General features: G+C 44.7%; 2 protein-coding genes across 3 annotated transcripts in view; one reads left to right on the top strand and one right to left on the bottom strand.

The window, feature by feature from the left end:
* Positions 1-777: 777 nt before the first annotated feature.
* rcn2 (reticulocalbin 2) lies at positions 778-6,554 on the bottom strand. The gene is made up of 8 exons (XM_062547092.1): positions 6,427-6,554; positions 5,403-5,562; positions 5,208-5,310; positions 4,294-4,490; positions 4,078-4,191; positions 3,839-3,932; positions 1,192-1,331; positions 778-953 (listed from the first exon to the last, which is right to left on the bottom strand). Exons 2-8 carry the CDS (start codon positions 5,544-5,546, stop codon positions 810-812), a joined length of 936 nt encoding a protein of 311 aa, XP_062403076.1. The 5' UTR covers positions 5,547-5,562; positions 6,427-6,554; the 3' UTR covers positions 778-809.
* Positions 6,555-6,639: 85 nt separating this feature from the next.
* scaper (S-phase cyclin A-associated protein in the ER) overlaps positions 6,640-20,085 on the top strand; it is a 107,399-nt gene continuing 93,953 nt past the window's right edge. The window contains exons 1-3 of one of the 2 annotated variants that reach the window (XM_062547067.1): positions 6,640-6,934; positions 13,864-13,981; positions 18,137-18,213. In XM_062547067.1, the coding sequence (XP_062403051.1) occupies positions 6,764-6,934; positions 13,864-13,981; positions 18,137-18,213 (366 nt within the window). In that variant the 5' untranslated portion in view covers positions 6,640-6,763. Of the gene's footprint in view, positions 6,935-10,874; positions 11,083-13,863; positions 13,982-18,136; positions 18,214-20,085 lie in introns of those variants that run through there. The other variant, XM_062547069.1, reaches the window with a different exon arrangement.

Raw genomic sequence — 20,085 nt, forward strand, 5'->3', positions numbered from 1 at the left:
TCACCAGTTGTGAAGTTAAACGAATATATTGGTCATACACGTAGGTAAAACTGTTGTGGGGTTTTGATCTGGAACTGGCAAAGATTCAGAAGTTCAGCTTTACGCTTAATGTATGTCATTTGTCATTCAGCCATAGCTCTGTCAAGGCAGGTCACATTTGAATATCAGTGTACTCCGGGCCATATTGCTACAGCATAATTGAGCTGAAATGCGGGGGTTAAATACAGATCAAACTCATCATTGAAAAAGGGAAGAGGCCCATGAGGAAAATAGAGTGTAGCCCCTGACCCAACTCATTTCATGAACAAGTCAATAATTATTGCTTTTATCAAAAATAATCTATGGAGGCATTCTGACCGCTGACTGACCAATAAGTCACCCAATACTTTTGTTGTCAAAGTACAGCAGGTGGATGAGAACTCTAATAAGATGGACGAGCTCACTGACAGATACAGAGGACAGACTTTGAGAGATATGGATGGATAAGGATGTAGTTATTGAGCTTAGCCAGAGAAAATGAACATGCTCAAAGGCAGAGAATCAGCAGATCATGTTGTCTAGTTGCGTTGTCTACTCAAAATCAGGTCAAATGTTGTCTAGTTGCATTGTCTACTCCAAATCTGACAAAAAACACATATAATCTACCTGTGTGAAACAGTTGGTGAGACAAAGTCATGTTGGTGATTTGGTGACACAAGCCATCTTCAACTATTTTTCATTACTAATGTGGAACTGTTTTGAGTTGAGGAAAAAAAAACATTCACTGCACAATTCTTTTGTAAAAAAAAATGTATTTGTAAGATATCATGTTACAATTCATCATGCGTCGTATGAAGCTGCCTTCCATAATCTGTCACTTCACTGTTTATGAACGTGTCTTGGTTTTGCAAAATCTCGGACTCTGACAGCCTACCATCCCCATCCCCATCCATCTCCTTGATCAAATGAATGGCCTGTGTGGGAAAGAGCAGAGAACAGATGAGCACAACAACGAGGAAAACAAAACAAACAATCAAACAAAAAAAAAAAACAAGTCATCTGCAGATTTGTGAGGTTTAAGGTTTGTTCAATGCTTGCAAGGAATTGTTGGCTCATGACAAAGTTTGAATGCATGGGTGACACGGAGAGGCTTCATGTATTAAAGTGAAGTGTCTTTGATGGAGGCGGTGGGCGACTCCGGTCTACACGCACCTCTTGACGGGCGGAGCCGTAGCTGTTGGGAGCCACCCAGAGAAGCTGCTCTTCCTTGTTCAGCTTGCCATCTCCGTCCTGATCATACAGGTCCTTAAAGCGCACGGTCTCTTCTATCTCCCACTGCGTTATGTCCCCTCCTGTTGAAAACAGCACCCTACTTTCAATGTGGCATTAGGAGTGAAAATGATAAAACGAAGAAGAGGTGGAACAAGGCCCCAGGAATAGTTTATTTGGCTTTATTCTCACTTCATGTACAACCCCCTTGTTCTATTCTGTTAACACACTGCATCAGTATATTATTCTTACGACTCTTGTAATGTTACTGCTAAACTTTGTCCTACATTGCTCATACTACCGTACATAGCCATATTTATTCTGCTACTGTACATAAGGTTACTGCTAATACACTGCACATATTTATTTTTATTTTTTTCAGCTATATTACTGTAAACCACCTTCTGTAAACCAACTGTATACTACTGTCTACGCTGCACTATGTCCTGTCTATGCACCACTTGCCTATAATTAATATTTAATATTAATAATTATTCTGGCTAGAAACCGCATTTTGTTGTCTTTGTACTTGTACTCTGCACAATGACAATGAAGTTGAATCTAATATAATCTAATCTAGCTCACAAATAGTGTTCTTCACCAAACCGCGACAAAGAGCAATATACAGTGCCTATAGAAAGTCATCATACCCTTTTGAAATAGTTACTTTTTTTGTCTTACAGCCTGAAATCAAAACCCATTTAAAAAAAAATCTTTTCCAGTTTTATTAACAAATGTAGCTGTACAACATCAAAATAATGGGAAAAAAAGTAAACAGTTCTGAAAATTAATAAAAAATTAAAAACTAGAATAACAGGGTTGGAAAAGTCATCATACCCCTGACTTAATACTTTGTAAAGCTTCCTTTTGCTTTCATTGCAGCCATCAGTCTGTTTGGATATGTCTCTATTATAGCTTTGCACACCTAGATAGGGGAATATTTGCCCAATTTTCCGTGCAGAAATGTTAAAATTTAGTCAAATTCTGTAGGGAATGGCGATGGACTGCTCTCTTCAAGTCAATCCACATATTTTCTATAGGATTTAAGTCAGGGCTCTGACTTTGCCACTCAAGGATATTCACCATCATATCCTTAAGCCACATGCTTTGTTCTTTTGGCAGTATGTTTAGGATTATTGTCGTGTTGGAAGGCGAATGACCTCCCCATCCTCAGCTGTCTAGGAGAGGGACGCAGGTTTTCCTCAAGAATTTTGGTGTACTTGGCAGCATCCATTTTCCCTTCTATCCTGACCAATTGCCCAGTCCCCGCTGAAGAGAAACATCCCCAAAACATAATGTTGCCCCCACCATGCTTCACAGTAGGTATGGTGTGTTTTGGGTGTGTTTGGGTGTGTATACTGTGTTTGGTTAGCGCCTGGAGCTCAGTCCAAAAACTTCAATCTTAGTCTCCAAAAAGTTCGATCTTAGTCTCATCTGACCATATAAGCTTTTTCCACATGGTAGCAGAATATTCCAGATGTGTTTTTGCACTGAACTCCAAGCGCAATGTTTGGCGAAAACCAACACAGTACACCACCCAAAACACACCATACCTACTGTGAAGCATGGTGGGGGCAACATTATGTTGTGGGGATGTTTCTTTTCAGCGGGGACTGGGCAATTGGTCAGGATAGAAGGGAAAATGGATGCTGCCAAGTACACCCACATTCTTAAGGAAAACCTGCGTCCCTCTACTAGACAGCTGAGGATGGGGAGGTCATTCGCCTTCCAACACGACAATAATCCTAAACATACTGCCAAAAGAACAAAGCAGTGGCTTAAGGATAGGATGGTGAATATCCTTGAGTGGCAGAGTCAGAGCCCTGACTTAAATCCTATAGAAAATATGTGGATTGACTTGAAGAGAGCAGTCCATCGCCATTCCCTACAGAATTTGACTAAATTTTAACATTTCTGTACGGAAAATTGGGCAAATATTCCCCTATCTAGGTGTGCAAAGCTATAATAGAGACATATCCAAACAGATTGATGGCTGTAATGAAAGCAAAAGGAAGCTTTACAAAGTATTAAGTCAGGGGTATGATGACTTTTCCAACCCTGTTATTCTAGTTTTTAATGTTTTATTAATTTTCAGAACTGTTTACTTTTTTTCCATTATTTTGATATTGTACAGCTAAATTTGTTAATAAAACTGGAAAATATGTTTTTTTAAATGGGTTTTGATTTCAGGCTGTAAGACAAAAAAAGTAACTATTTCAAAAGGGTATGATGACTTTCTATAGGCACTGTATATAAATATCCATGGCCTCCAGTTCTGTGCTCCTCTCTGAGATGTTTCCGCTGCACAGATGGATATGCATCTCCGAGAACAATTAAGAGACCATTGCACATTTAAATGCACGGACAGTCACATTAGCAGTGGTATCTTAAATTTAAATATGATGGTCCTCTAGAATTTCCCCTTGGGGATCAATAAAGTATCTATCTATCTATCTATCTATCTATCTATCTTAAATTCAAATATGATGGTCAACTCATTTGAATGTCACTTGTGAATGTATTCTATGTATATGTGTGAGCGACGCAGTATGCTGTATGCACACTGAATGCGGCGATGTGCTAATGTTACCATCGGGGCTAATATCTCCAATGAACTCTTTCAAGCTGATGAATCCATCTTGATCTGCATCATATTCAACCAGCACATCCTCAATGGCAAAATCCTAAGGAGAGAGAGAGACAGTTGCTTGCATGCAACAACAATTTGGACACAATAGAGGATGAAACAAAGCAAATTATTAGCGTGTATATAAAAAGCAAGACATGCAAGTATTGCATCCACATTGGGTTCTTGTATCTATGACTTACAGCCATGTAGTCCACTTCTGAAGGGTGAGTGAAGGCAAGAAACTCAGTCAAGTTCAGGCCAGGTGTGCCGTCCATGTCAGCAAAGTCAAAACGTCTCCAGTCCTTTAAGTGTAACTGAGCAACAAACAGATATGGTAAAAGCCCTAGTTGTGTGTTGTACTGTACACAACACAGCTGCAAAACACTAAAAAAGGCTGTAACAATTATATTACATACATATCTGAGGGATTCTTCCTCAGGGTCTTCGAGAATGGTGTTTTCATCCACTACAACTAAGTGGTCATGCATAACTATGTTATACTCATCCCAGGAAACAATCCCATCTCGGTTAGCGTCGAAATCCGGAAAGCGCTGTTTTATATCATCCAGTGCATATTTCCCATACACCCTCTGAATCCACACAGTAATCTCCTCTGTGAAATGTATTACTGGTTATTAGTTGAGGCTATTGTATATCCCCAGCACACATATTACTAACAATGAACATAACAGAAGACATCCATTCTTTGAGGCTCTTTGGCTAAAGCTACACTACAGGCTAGTGTCTCAGTAAACTTCATCTAGGTGTCTGGCCTTGCCTGGTTGACAGCACTTCTATGACATAAAGCTTCTGTGATCACATTCTCTCAAATGAAAGGGAAACTAGAAAGGTGGACCAGTCATGTGAAAAGATAGGCCTACCCTGGCCCTGTTGTGCCAGGCCAATGACTGTGCAGCATATAAAATGTTTGATCGCACTGATCACAGATTTAATGGAGTGGTCAGTGATTGCACAGGAAGTGGTGTTTGTTCATGTATATATTTCAATGTATTTGCAGACACTATTGTCCAAAACAATGCACATTATATTTTAACCAGGGACCAAATGAAACACACCAGAAAAGTACGCCTAGCTCATCCGTCCCTTCAGTATTCCCAGAGAAACTCCATGCAGGGTTTTGCTTTCATTTGGGGGACAGGCTGCCCAGTGCCCCCACTTTGTTTCCTTGTTTCCAGTTTTCAGAGCATGGTCTGCCTGCAGAGACCGCTTTTTTCTTTTTTTTTTACTCACGAAAAATATGATGTTGAATGTGACAATAAAGACTTCACCTTTAACCACAGACTGCGAACGCAATCAAAACTAAATTTACCTGCACTTAAATATGTGTTTGAATCTGCATCAATCTTCTTAATGATTTCCCCAAGTCTTTTCTTCTGCTCCGAAGGACTCAGCTTTTTAATCTCCTCTTTATCCTGAAGTATAAAAAATGTAAAAATATTAACATGTGCACATAGGTCCTGCAACATCAACAGCATCCAAAGTGTCTGAGAACAGATGATATTACCTCATTGCCCAGAAAAGCATTCATATCATGTTCAGGATTATGCTTCCCATCAACATAATGATCTTCATGGAACACTTTATGGGTATGTTCTCCACAGACATAGTGTAATGCACATAAGGCAAGTGTGAATCCAAAGATTTTCATCTTGATAATGACACTTCTGTAGTAGGGCATAAAGGTATATTAGGTGAGAGGACATACAACGTTAAGATTTGCAATGGTTCCTCAATCATCTAATGCACCTATTCCTGCACCAATCCTGCTGCTGGGCCCATGTTCTGCATGTTGGAACACGCACGCCTGACCCTGCCTTAGCTAAGGACTTTAATTAATTTCAAGTAGGCCTACTAGAAACAGAAACAGGACAAGGGAGCTCTCAGAGCAGGGCTGTCTAATGGAATAGCCCACTCTGCACAACTCTGGTTATTATTACTTTTCAATGCTGCCGTCTAGTGGTGTAAACTGCCCTACTCTAACGACACATATACATTGGATGCAAATTGAGTAGCGAGCTGTATTTGTTCAAATTAGCCACAGAAAGATTTTCTGTGCCTATAAGGTCTAGATTGAACACGCTTACGATTTCACGGCATACATGCATGCACGTTTTCTGCTAAAATTCTGTCAGAGTCTGACGCAAACCTTGCCCAGCCCAGCCCAGCCCAACAACCCAGATAACAAAATGCTCGTAGTGGCTGTTCACTCATAATTTCATTAGAACGACAACGGCAGACATCTCTATAACATCGTTATACGTTCAATGATTAACGTTAATGTTAACTCAGTGATTCAACGACCTCAATGATTATAAACCGAACGGTAAACACTATCGATAATAGTTAGTTGTACAGTTTAGCAGCCCCCAATTCCTCGATGTGTTTTTGGAAGGGGGAAAAAATGACAACCACTTGCGTGCAGCTAATATCGTTCTAGAACATACAGCTAGCTACATGCGCTTATAAAATACATCAAATTCAGCTCCCAAATAATATAGTCAAAAGATATTTGTTCTCTTCTTTCTTACCAGCTCTGTAACTTCGGTCTGGGAAGTATTTTTTATCCCGCCCTCCCACTTAACTGGTTGCCATGGGATAAACTGGGCCGTGACTTATGATGGGGACACCCCTTGACCCCAGTCATGCCGAAAATGATTGGTTTACATTATTTTGTTTCCGCTTTGGTGAAAGTCCATTGGAGGACTCAGATGTCTGCCATTGCTATTTACATATACTTCCTGTTCGCTGCTATGCTGATTTAGCTGTCAATGCTAGTATGCTACTCAGTGTCGTCTGAATATAGGCTGAGTTTGGATAGTTTTGTTAAAGATTGAACCTCATTATCGGATAAGAAACCATACGTCAATGTCCAAGGATAGCCGTCACGATGGACGACGGCGAGGTGCTGGTCAGCACCGACTTGGGCCAAGAGTGGGCCAAGGTGGTGATGGAAGGGAAAGATCTGGGAGCAACAGCTCAGGGTCTTCACATGGAGGAGGCAAAAGCAGGAATACGCCCGTGAGCATGGCCCTGAAGGTAATGATCATTCTTGGTATACTGGGGAAATTAATAATCTGATTAAAGCATTGCCATCTTAAACGTACACCTTGGTATGATACTAAACTGGCTAGTATGCTGGCCTAGCCCAGTTATCATTCCAGTAGAGAGCTTAGCTACTGATCCGTTTACAGTAACCGTTAACTGTCATAGTCATCAATTGCATCTAACTTTTTGTTCTAATGTCAGAATCCAGTGTTACTTTCATGCTGTGCAGCGTTTATACATTACCAAATTGTATTTTTAAAAGACACATTGTACAAATCTATGAATACCTTATTGCTTTTGAAGTCAAAACAGACCACCGATGATCATTTCTTGTCCCACATCCAGTATCAATGAGATATCAAAAGGGCGCTGTCTCAACGTCAAAGGCCAAAAAAGGATATCAAGGTTATGAAGAAATTGCATTTTGCAGAAAAGGATTTTATTTGTTTTATGAATATATATAGTCATCTTTTACCATCTAGCTAATTATGTTTTTTTTAGATTGTCACAGTTGACTTCAGCAGTTCAGCTAAGCAGGTTCTCTCTTTCTCACCTTAACCTCAGTGACATTTTAGCAAAATGTATTCATTATGATGACTTTAATTCTTGATCATCATCAAGTTGATGATATAAGCCTAGAAATCCTTGTTGTGGATCTTGTACATGGTGTGGATAGGCTACATGAGCCCCCCTTCTGAAAGCTGCTCTGGACATGAAACAACTGAGTGTGTATCCAGGAAAAATTATAGCCTTGCCCATCCCACATCATATTACACACATTAGCCTAGGCTACTTGTTTGACTCCTAGGTGGTCAAAGGGGTTGACATCTGAGACAGTGAACAGGCACGTTAGGATGCAGCGCTGATCACATCTGTAGGGTTTTGCTGTGAGTCAACTTAAGGGTTCAAAATACTGCCCATGTCAATCACAATGACTTTTAATAAGGTGCAGGGATTTCCCCAAGACAATTCTGAGGTGAATGGCTGGGATTGTTTGCATTTTCTTCAAACTGAGCAGACTTACAGTTTGGGAGTCAATGGAATCTCGGCATTGAGATTTACACCTCTTGCAGACTTCAACTGGTCAAACTGTTCTTTGTCCTATTGAGTTCAGTTAAGTGTCGATTTTTTGAAGCCTTAGCACAGATGTTCTTATATTGTTTTTTATTGGGGATGCAGCAATACCACATCTGGTATCAGACTTATGCTGTTCAACTCTGATGCTTCTCACCAATAATTACACAAGTCATGACATTACACAAGGCGGTGGCTGTAGGCTGTTATAATGCAAAACGGGTAATGTTAAGGCTATCGATTTTGCATGCATGCAATACAATTTTTCCGTCAGCTGAGCTGTCCACAAATAGACACCATTGTAATACAAAACACAGGGAAGACATGGGAGATATTTCTCACAAATGTGTTTATTGCACATTTAAGTTAAAGGTTAGCCTAGTTGTGTTGAAGTATACTTGCTTCTTTGAGATGATCTCTGGCAACAGATGCATTTGCCAGTTCAAATAGTAGACTCGTTTGTCAGAATGTTATTGTTGAGATAGGATGGTTGATGTGTAAACCATTTACACACTACAGTGCCTGGTGGTTTTCTCACTGTAATGTTTGTTTGTGTCTGCGCTTAGTTACCGAGTGAGCATTTGTGTCGCGTGACTGTCTAGTGTCCAGTGAGCACAGCTTGGATCTGTACTCATTTATGAGCTGCAGCGCCCTTGAAAATGCTGCAGTGGAAAAATCTTTGACCTATTTTCTTAGCAGCCGCGTGTCTTTATTTGGTTTATTGAAAATGTTGTGTAATAGGGTATGAAAATGCCACAAATGAGATTACTATTTTGCATAGAGTACCAGCAATTTATTCACTTGTTAGGCCTACGTTTGAAGTGGAATTGAAAGCCTATAGTCATGAATTTTTCACAAGAGGAAATGTATTGTAATGAGCCTCTGCTGTTAAAATAACGTGTTTACCTTTTTGCTTTGCTTCAGAAATGATTGATTTTCCTATGCAATGTGACTAGCCAGTAGAAGACAATGATTCCCTTTTATTGAATTGCATTTCAGTGGCAGTTTATATGAAAGACCACACCCGTCATGAGTTCAAGCATACTGAGGCAAATATTTGGTTTGAATAATGAAACCGAAAGCCCTCTTGGCAAAATTATCATGAGGGCCTGGGGTGTTTTATAGGTCACCTAGTATGGATACCCTATGTGTAATAGTGCTGCAGTATTTGACACCATAGACCTGTTGCGCTTGTGGCGATTGCATGCAGAGAATGCATGCATGAATTGTCGTCTGTTTTTTGGACATTGGCGCACAATACTGTCATTCTGGTCCTGTATAAAAATGCAAATCTCTCCTCAGAATGCCTCTTTGTGCCCTGGGCATGTGGATGATGGATACATTCAGGGCAGACATAAAATGGAGAACCATTTTTACCTCAGCTTTAATGAAAAAGAAGAATTCAATGCAAATCTCGAACTTTGTTCGATTTCACCCATTTTTTTACAGTCATTTCAAAAACTGAATGTGATGCCAAATACATTTATTATTTATATAGTTAGCTTCACTGACAACTGAGCCTAAGAGGGGATACTAAGGCAAGTATTTTCCCTATATAACCAGTTAATACAAATTTGTTTTGATAATCCAGTCAGCAACTTAACAAGGTTAATGTAGTTGTTGTTGATGTTTTGACTCAATTTATATATGCCTTTAAGCACACGGCATGACCAGTGTGTATGATAATGTGCTTTCCCCAGAACTCATTAGAATATTTGCACTACGTCTTTGTTTGCTAGGTTTTCTGTGGTCTTTCTTACGGTGGCCTCTCTTCTTCATGTTTGATGTTTACTCATTTTTATGGTCATCTCCACCTCAGTCAAAGTTTAATGATCCTGAATGGCTCGACGCGTTGACAGTAGTTATGTTTCACGGACCGTTTAATAATTTGCTTAAAAACCTTACTAGTTTAACTAATTGTTACTGCTTGGATTATTGCCTCAGCCTATTTAGAGCAATCGGAAGTGAATCATGGTTTGAATTTCTTTATGTTTGTTTAACCTCCTGCCTTAGCTGTCGACTTGTTTACTATTTGACTATTTGACTATTGACTATTGCTATTTATGTTGGGTCTGTTTTGACCCCCTGTGGGGTCCTGACTAGTGAGACACAGTGGTGGGGAGGAGCTGTGGTGCTGCAGCATGTCAGGCGCAGGCGCACATACCCCCCCTCCCTCACCCCACCCCCCCACCCCCCCCTCTTCCTTGAAGCTCCGCGTGGGTTTGTTTTCATCCCCCAGCCGCCGTGACTCATGCGCTGCCAAGTCCAATCGGATCGCGCGATCGCCAGCCTCCACCGGGCTAACCGGAACGCTTCCTCCCAGAGTCCCCCAGGCTGTGGCAGAGAAAAGAGGAGAGGAGAGGAGGAGAGAGGAGGAGAGGAAACAGAAGGGGGCAGGCCTGTCGAGTGCACATGACTACAGTGGGAGAGCGAGAGAGAGACAGCGAGACAGCGAGAGAGCGAGCGAGAGAGTGAGAGGAGGCAGAAGGCAGAAGACAGCAGTCTGTCAGGACTGAAGGATAGAGAGAGAGAGAGAGAGAGAGAGAGGCAGATGGAGTGAGAAAACTGCGCAGTGGAGAGACACCCAGACTGGCGGTGGAGAGCGCGCGGCTATGAGAGGCTAACGAGCAGAGAGGTGCAGCAGCAGCGGCAGCCGCGTCCGTCCGGCGGCTCGGTTTTGCAGCTGAGCCGTGATTAGGGCCGGGAGCAGCTCGGGTGAAAGGGCTCGCTCAGCCACGGTTAAGCAGCCGCTTGGGGCAGGCGGGCACACTGCCCTTACCTCCACTCTGATTGGCAGAGGAGTTGACACAGCTGGGACGAGTCACCACACACACACACACACACACACACACACACACACAGACAAACACATACACACATACGAAGCGGCGGCTGCCCAGTTGGAAGGGGTGCTATTTGCGTCCAGTGCTGTCAGACGACGGTGTCGCCCAGCAGGAGCAGCAATGCCGGCCGGGGGGAACAGGTTGGCTGAAGAGTGTGGCTAAAAAAGTATGTCAGGGCCGGATAAGGACGAGGAACCTGCTTTCAGACTCTACTTCTACTCTGTACGTACCCTCTAATCTCTCCCCTTCTCCCTCTATCCCTCTCTCTTCCCCTCCTTCCCACCCCCTCTGTATCTCTCTCTCTTTTCCTGTCCCTGTTCTTGCAGACTAACCCATTGCTCCGTTCCTCCCTGTGAAAATGAAATTCTATACCTGACTGCTGCTGATTGTAAAAAGAGGACACTTGCTGTGAGGCTGACCCCAGCACAGTGTGCCTCTCTGGCAAATGACAACACCCTGCAGTTGGAGAACTATGTGGCCTCTGCCCTCGTTTCAAGCCACCGTTGTTGTAATTCTTGTGCAAAGGTCTCAGTCCCGCTAGGGAGGTTGCGGCGTTGACCTGACCTGTTACCTGCGTGGCCAGGGGAGCCAGGTGGCAGGAGCGCTTGGCCGCTTAAGTGGATGAGAAGGGCAGCTTGCTCGCTCTCCTGCTTGCATTCATTCGCTCGTCTGTTCGCTCACTCTCCCCCTTTCCCTCTCTCCTTTAATCCCGTGTCGGCTCTTCTTCTCTTCTTTCCGTTCCCGTGCTAAAAGGGAGAGGCTTCTCTCTCTCTCTCTCTCTCTCTCTCTCCCTCTCTCTCTCTCTCTCTCCCTCCCTCTCTCTTTCTCCCTCGCTTGCCAAAGTACAGGAGAGGTGGAGCTGTAAATATTTACTGTCGAAGAGAGACCGTTGGCAAGCAGCGTTTTTTTTTTGTTTTGTTTTTTTTAAGAGCCCCTGAAGTGGATCTAATCTTCTCAGCCTTCGTTGTCTGCTCGTCAGCTCATTTCACAGGGTCCTAACGCCCTATTGTCCGCCGTTCGTTGTCTTGTTCACCACTCGGAGAGAGATCGAGAGAGACAGAGAGCAAGAGATAGATAGAGAGAGGGTCTCATGGAAAGATGCTTGTCTTGCTCAGGAGAAAGTAGGTCAGTGGTGTGTAGCAGGCCTTGGGACATAAAATGGTGGGTGAGCAGGACAGTGCTCTGCTTATGCATGTGTGAAGCCTAATGAGCCCTGTGCAATGCTCTCTGCTCAGGGAACATGCAAAGCAAAGGCACAGACTGCTCATTTGGGATGGAGCACGCTCAAGCCAACATGTGCACACACTCGAACCTTCATTTACATATGTGTGTGTGTGTTTGATTGTTTATGTGTGTGTGTGTGTGTGTCTGTGTGTCTGTGTGTCTGTGTGTCTGTGTGTGTGTGTGTGTCTGTGTGTGTGTCTGTGTGTGTGTCTGTGTGTCTGTGTGTCTGTACATCTTTGTATATGAATGTGCATACATGTACTGTATCTGTGTGTGTAAGGTAAAGACGGGTGTTGTCATGTTTGTGACAGAGCTTGGTGTTCTCCTCAGCCCTGCTCCATCCATGCCCACATGCTTGACGAGGCTTTCAGTGGGTGACTGTTGTCACTGTGACTGTGCGAGCAAGTTGTGTGCTATACTTTGAGGTCTGCTGCTGTCGTGTCTGATGTTGCGACAGTCACACACACACCAGACGGGAGTAGAGCAGAGCAGGACCTGAGGGCAGCGTGCTGTTTTGGAGACGGCACCGATGACTCATTCCTTCTCTGACCCCAGCTGTCATCCTCATTAAAACAGATTGTAAAGAACGACTGTTAAAGGCGCAGTCTTCAGTCCTGCTGGAAGGTTGCTTAGATTTCTAGCTCCACAGCTAATCAAACACATGCCCTTCTTGCCGTACATCTGAAGCAATATTTGTGTGGCAGCGCCGCCTGTTGACTGGCTGAAATGATGGTATTTACAGTGGAGAGAGTGTACACAAACACTGGTGGTTCTTCTGAGCAAAACCCCCTAGACAGACGGTGCTGAATTTGACAAAACATTTAAATGGAACATAATCACGTAGTGTCTCCCTTTTTTAAAGGACGTTTTTAACAATTCAAGGAAGGGCACTCGGAGCCTCTGTGTCGCCGGGTCGTGTGATCGGTGCCCTGTCAGCGTGGAGCTGACGCTAGCTCGGCGCTCAAAGAGGCTCCACAAAAGGCTCTTTTTTTTGGAGCGAGAGCGCAGAGACAGAGGCTATTCTTTAATTGGTCTCTCAGAGCGGCTCTCTGTGGAGTGCGAAGCCGGGGCTGGCTCTTTGCATTCACGCCTGGATTCCTGAATCATGCTGTGTGTGATGACATTAGGAGAATAGGGAGAAAGGGAGGGAGGGAGGGAGAGAGAGATGGAGGAAGGGAGGAAGGAGGAAGCAGAGAGGACGATGATGGAGAGGGAGTAGACTGATGGAGAACTGGCAAGGGAGGACGAAACGAGGGCGAGAGTGCCAGCCAGAGACTTGGCATCCCATCAGCTCACATGACCCCTTCAGTGTCACAGTGAGTGCCAGGCAGAAATAAAAGCACAGTCCAGATTGCCTCTCTTGTTTTGTTACAAAGCCCTACAGTGCAGCGGTGATGAGATGCATTGTGCCTATCACAGCACTAACAGTCACAGCTTACACAGCACAGGTGAAGCGTTTGGTCACACTTCTCTTCTGCTCAGTGTCATCATATCCTTCATGAGCTAGACTTGCTCTCCCACAATGCAGCATGCTGTTGGGAAGGCAAGTGTTGCAGCCCAGGGCTAACACTGGGTGTTGTGAATGTGGTAAACGATTGAGGCATTGGATCAGTCATTAGCGCGCTCTCTGTGGTTTTATGCCTCTTTCACGCCAAGGGTTTTGTGCCCCCCTCTTTTTCTTTCTCTCTTTATCTCTCTCTCCTCTCTCTATCTCTCTCTCATTTTCTCTCTCTCTCTTTCTCTCTCTCTTCATGTCTCTTCTTTGTCTCTCGTCCCCAGGCCTCGTTCCAGCGCTCCAACAGCCATGACAAGGTGAGGAAGATTGTGGCAGAGGAAGGCCGCGCAGCCCGGAACCTCATCGCCTGGAGTGTGCCACTCGAGAACAAGGAGGAGGAAGGTGTGCAATCATTTTCTCTCTTCTCTCTCTCTTCTTTCTTTCTTTCTCTCTCTCTTTCTCTCTGACGCATTCTCTCTCTCTCACACACTCACACTCTCACTCACAGTCGCACGCAAGCCTATGTGAGTAAGTATTCACACCTGAACATCTTTAGTTGTGAAGCTCACTCATGAAGAAGTACGTTATCAGTTGTCTGAAGAAAGAGTGAGGATTTGTGAAGATTGATACTGGACATTCTGGTCCTTTCCGGTGTTTTCTCCAGAACGGGGGTGGGTTGAGATTTGGCAGTTCTGTGATCTTTTTTGCACAGCTTTCGACTGGGCCATCCGGACTAGACATGTGGACACACACATTCTGGGAACACAAATACTCAGTCATCTGCAGTTTACAGTTTACATGCATGAATAGGCATGCAGTCACATTAATATACTGCTGTACTAGTTACAGTACACACAGCCAAGCATGCATGCATGAACATCTACATGAATTCATGCACAAATACATATTCCAAGGAGTTAGAGTGCTTGAACACATAGAAACACATTCATTCCCATTCAGATTCACTGACACAGAAACACACACACACACACAAACCACCCCTTACTGAGATTGTTTTTCCTCTGAGCTTTGAGATTCCCCACCCTGAGGAGCATCAGCAGACTCTTGCAAATCACACACAAACGCAAAGCTCATTACCGAGTCGGCTGACGCCTGAAGAGCGTGCATTATTGCGCGTGTGTGTGTGTGCGTGTTCACACCCAATGTTACTCTGTGGAGGGGCCTGTGGAGAGCTCACGCTGGGGGCCACTCAATCCACTTCCCCCAAGCTGCCGCCACACACACACACACACACGTACGCACATGCGTACGACCACAGGATTAGCCACCTGTGTGTGGCTGCAGAAAGGTGGACTAGATTAGCCCAGATCCAGCCCACGTTGAGGAGAAACGACCCCGCAGACATCCACGTGCGTGCTCAGCTTCAAGTAAAAAAAAAGTAACACTCTGTCACAGGAAACCTCCAAACTTTGTGCACACAGGCCCAAGTGATCGCCTGACTCATAGCGTGTGTGGTGCAAGCATGTGTTTATCAGATTGCCAAGGCGGATGCTTCCATTATGCTATGAAACCACAGAATGTACACCCCTCATATAGGCAGCACATATTTACAGTGTGGTGTTGAATTTGTGTGAAGAGCTCTCTGTGCATCGTGTGACCCCTGCTGACCTTGAATCGTCCGTCCACCCTGACCGTCCCTCCTCCCTGTGCACTGTAGGAGTGGACACCCTTTGTTTGTTTGGGAACTCTCTGCGGGAGCGCTGTATTCCCGCACAGAGGAAAGGTTGTCGGAGTCCGCTGGGCGTTCGGGAGCTGTGAGCCGTAAAGCGATCCTGCGATCGTCGGTAACAAAGTGACACCACGACTACCTTTTCCCGCTGCGCTGTCCAAACGTCTTGTCACCTTGCTCGTCCTCTGCGAGCAGAGCGGCACACATCGGTGCATCAGCTGAACGGGAGCCGACGGGTCTCCGATGCCCTCTGTATTAACAGAGGTGGAGGCGGAGCGAGTTTATCGGTCATCTGTCATTCTGGCGTCTGTAGGAAGAGCCCTTCTCTGTCACGCTCTCTGTTGCTGGGGTGAATGACACCCACACAGCAAGACAATCAGGGTGGAATAGAATAGAGTAGAATAGAATAGAATAGAAACTTTAAATGCCACACAACAATGCTAGGGTAAGTAGCAGGGGATAAAATAAAATAGATTAATAGATAAGTAGGGTTATTCAGGATCTTCAGGAGTTCAGGAGTCTAATTGCTGAAGTGTAGAAGCTGTTGTTGAAGCGTGTCGTCCCAGTCTTCCGAGATCTATAGATGCCAGATAGATCTATTTTTAATGTTTGTGGAGTAATCAGCTAAAATCATCTCTCCGTGACCTGCACAAGGTTCATCACCTCTGCACTCCTGTGGCACACTCGTTGCACATGCAACAGCGGTTTTGGACGCCGAAGACAAAGGCGTCTGTCTCTCACACGCACATACTGTACATGTCAACATCAAAGCTCTGTGGAAATTGTGTGTGTGTGTGTGTGTTTGTGGTGAGCTCAGAGGAGTGGTTTCGAGTGAGCTGTATCTGGCAGCTTCGGGCTCTGCTGTGGGCGCCTGGCCTGTCAGAAACAGAGCAGCCCTCTCCACTCAAAGATCGCTCTCGATAACAAACATCAACAGGCCTCTTCAGAGTGAGGGAGACGGAGAGAGAGAGAGCAGGGGGTAGGGGGGGGGCAATAAAGGGTTAATCTTTTCTGCTCTATCATGTCTCATGACCACAGTAATAATGTTCCTTTGGCCCAATAGGGCCTGAAGTATTAATAGCTCACCACTAACTTTTAACATGTTTCTTTTCCCGTTCACATAGTAACCATTTTACCTTTGCCCCCCCCCCCCACATACCCACCTTTGACCTGTTCAGATGCTCTTCAGGAGCCTGATGTTTTGCTGAAGCTGGTGTGTTGCAATAGGACCAAGCTTAAGGTGCTCAATATGAAGCTATACCGAGTTGATTGTCAGGTCGGACAGTACATTGTAAAACATTTCTAAATGATATGCAAATAAATAAAACAAACAAGTAGTATTCAATTCAAATTCAGCTCCCTGGGACTGTCTCAGGCACATTCAAGGTCCTGTTGGAGGGTCACTAACCTGTGCTCCTGGGGTGCATGTATGGGCTGGCTAGTTTTCTGCCCAGTGCAGTACTCTCCTTTGGCCAGGGCTCAGCTGGGAGGAGGGATGGGGTGGACACTGGGGGCTCGGAGGGAGGTTGGAACGACCGCTAATGGACCAGCTGGTCCTCCTGTGTGGCGGATCAGATGGAGGGGGAATCGATGGGCTCTCCTGTCTGTGTGAATTTAACACCGGGCCACGCGGCTGCAGTTTGACGCACGCCGCAGGGCACCGTTGACACACAGTGGTCTCGGGCGCAGAGGAAGCCAGATTTCAGGCAGGGGTTGGATTGGACGGAGCGTCGCACTGTCAACAAAGCCTACAGGGCCTGACACACGAGCCCAACACTGCAGCACTACGATGCTCCAAGCCTCCCCTGTCCTGCTGCTATGCTTACTGGCTCTGCTCTGAAACCTGAGTCTGTTGATATTATTTTGTACACAAAGGACTGCCCTTCTCCTGAGATGCCCCAGACCGCCTTGATCTCGTTTGTAGCTGTGCTGAATGTGAAAATAAGCCAGTAAGAGCACTCGGGACAAGTGGCTGATTAGCATAGACTCCGGCCATGCGACACTGATTAGCAGAATGGCAAATCAGCACTTTTATGGAAAAACCTGTCGACGTCATCCAGTCTCAATCTCGTCTCAGTTTCCCAGAAGCATTAGGCATTGTTCTGCTCGTCGGAAAGTCAAATTGCCGATATCCAAGATCAAAAGTAGAGCCATGTCTAAGCAGCTTTGTTCTATGGCGGCGTCCGGGTTCTTACCCCAGATTTGGACATAAGTCATTTTCTTAGTGGACGCCGTCCCATGTCGCCTGTATTAGTCGGGTATTTTTAGATGGCCACGGCCACGCTTTGTTCCCTTCCTTTGAGCACAACATAAACATCAACAACAACAACAACAGCCACAACAACAGCAAAAAGAGATTGTGATTGAGCCGGCGCCTGCTTAAGCTCCCTTCATAGGCCGGGTTGGGAAGGGAGCGTGTAGCGCTGAATCACTGAAAGGCTCGCATGTGTCTGGAGGGTCAGAGGAGAGAGGCGTCCCCTTACAGTACGTGGCTGAGAGGAGGCTCTGCTCTGCTCTGCTCTGCTCTGCTCTACGCTACTCTACTCTGCTACATGGCTGGCTAGCTGCCTGTGCTGTGAACTGCTCTTACTGTGCAGCTTGTTTATCTGAGACTGGAGTGCTGCCGTAGGGCTGTGTGACGCATCTCTCTGATGAGTTCTCTCGCTCTCATTCACTCTCTGCCCTTCTCGCTCTCTCGCTCTTTCTCTCTCTCTCTCTCTCTCTCTCTCTCTCTGCTGTACAGGCTCCTGCCCTCAAGCTTATATGTCTGTGATGTTTTGGTTCAGTTTGTTCCTCATCAACATTCTGTGTTTGTTCCCCTGCCCCCCCCCCCCTCTCTCTGTCTCTTTCTGTGTTCTGCTCTACAGGAAAATCCAAAACTCAGACCAACAGCAATGCAAGGACTCAGAGGCTCATCACAGGTCAACATAGGAACAAAAAGCAGGTGTGTGTTTGTGTCCGCTTGTTTGCTCTGTGCAACCTCTGTTTATTTAAATCAGCCACACACCATTTTGTGGTCAGCAATAAAGTACACAGGTTTGTAATAGAACATCATGAAGATTTTTTTTTACAGTACAGATGTAGTTCTCTAACTTGTACGTCTGCCATAAAAAAATAAATAAATGTGCAGAATGTATAAAACTGTCTGAAAGGGTTGTGAATGTACAGGAATTATAGGAAGCAGTTTTCAAACAGAATATTTAACAACATTTAACAGAAGAAACTCCAAGGGGAAGTGAAGGCTAAGAGAGATGCCAATGTTATACCACTAGGGGGAGTTAGAGACCTACTTTTTGCAGGATGCAGATGCTTTGGAGGCATCAAAATACAGTACATTACGAAATAATCTGCCATATACTCAGAGCAGCAGCACTGAAGGGACTGAAATAAAATGGTGCCGCCGACATCCATGTTGTCTTGAATGTGCTTAGCTACACAATGGAGACATCTAAATAAGTAAAAAAAATAGCAACTACCTACACTAACATGGAAGAATTTTTACTGCTCGCAAACATATTTCAATAATTCATGCAAAATGGAGGCTGGGCCTGAAACTGAGTTGTGTCTGTTCTGGGCAGGGTTTCTGTTTCTGTGGTGTCCAGTTGAAATTGTTGTTTAATGTGTATGTGTGTGTGTGCTGATACTGAATGAGTCGTGTGTGTGTGTGTGTGTGTGTGTGTGTGTGTGTGTGTGTGTGTGTGTGTGTGTGTGTGTGTGTGTGTGTGTGTGTGTGTGTGTGTGTGTGTGTGTGTGTGTGTGTGTGTGTGTGTGTGTGTGTGTGTGTGTGTGTGTGTGTGTGTGTGTGTGTGTGTGTGTGTGTGTGTGTGTGTGTGTGTGTGTGTGTGTGTGTGTGTGTGTGTGGCCATTCCCCCCCCCAGCCATCGCTCATGTGGTGTTTTCATGTGCTGAAACCCTCTTTAGCTGCAGCCCCGCACACCAAATGGACATTGATTCATGTTATCGACTGCTGACAAACGAGCCCTCAGCGGGCCGGCCAGCCATGGACATCTCTCTCTCTCTCTCTCTCACACACACACACAATATCTCTCTCTCTCTCACACACACACACACAATCTCTCTCTCTCACTCTCTCTCTCTCATACAATCAATCTCTCTTTTTCTTTCTTTTTTTCTTTCTCTCTTTGTCTCTCTCTCTTGCTCATATTTTCTTCTTTTTAATATCTGTCAGTGTTTGTGTTTCTTGTCAATTGTCTCTACCTCTCCCCTTGTCTCACATTCTTTCGTTTCTCTCTCTCTCTCTCTCTCTCTCTCTCTCTCTCTCACCCACACATATAGTGTTACAGTCATGGTAACCACTGGCATATTGCCGCCTTGCCTCATTACCCAGAACCCTGTCCAAAAGCACTCCTCCATCATGACCTGATTTTCTCTCTCTTTTTTCATGGAGAACAACAGAATAAAGCCCACACATTGTGTACCTGTGAGGGCTTTGCCCTGTGAGTGTGTGTGCGTGTGTGGGAGGGCGACTGAGGGAACAGCAGTACATAAAACCATCTCCTTTTTCATCTCTATGTACTGTTTTGTTTTTATTTGGTTACTTTTTAAACTTGGTCTAAATATCCCAGAGTTGAAAGTGGTTGTGGTGGTTGCATGTGACGGTCTTGTTTTATGAGGGGCTGATCTTATTTGTCAAGACAAGGTGGATTGGGTCAACCACAACAACAAATGATCCACTCACTCACATACACCCACATTCATACTGACTCAGCCGCACTGTTGTATATGCAGCCTATGTGATGGTAAATCCAACCACCGCAGAACAAGCTAACAGTCTCTCTTTCTCTTTTGCTTTCAC

Source organism: Sardina pilchardus, chromosome 10, assembly GCF_963854185.1.
Source record: "Sardina pilchardus chromosome 10, fSarPil1.1, whole genome shotgun sequence".
In the NCBI taxonomy this organism is placed as follows: Eukaryota; Metazoa; Chordata; class Actinopteri; order Clupeiformes; family Clupeidae; genus Sardina; species Sardina pilchardus.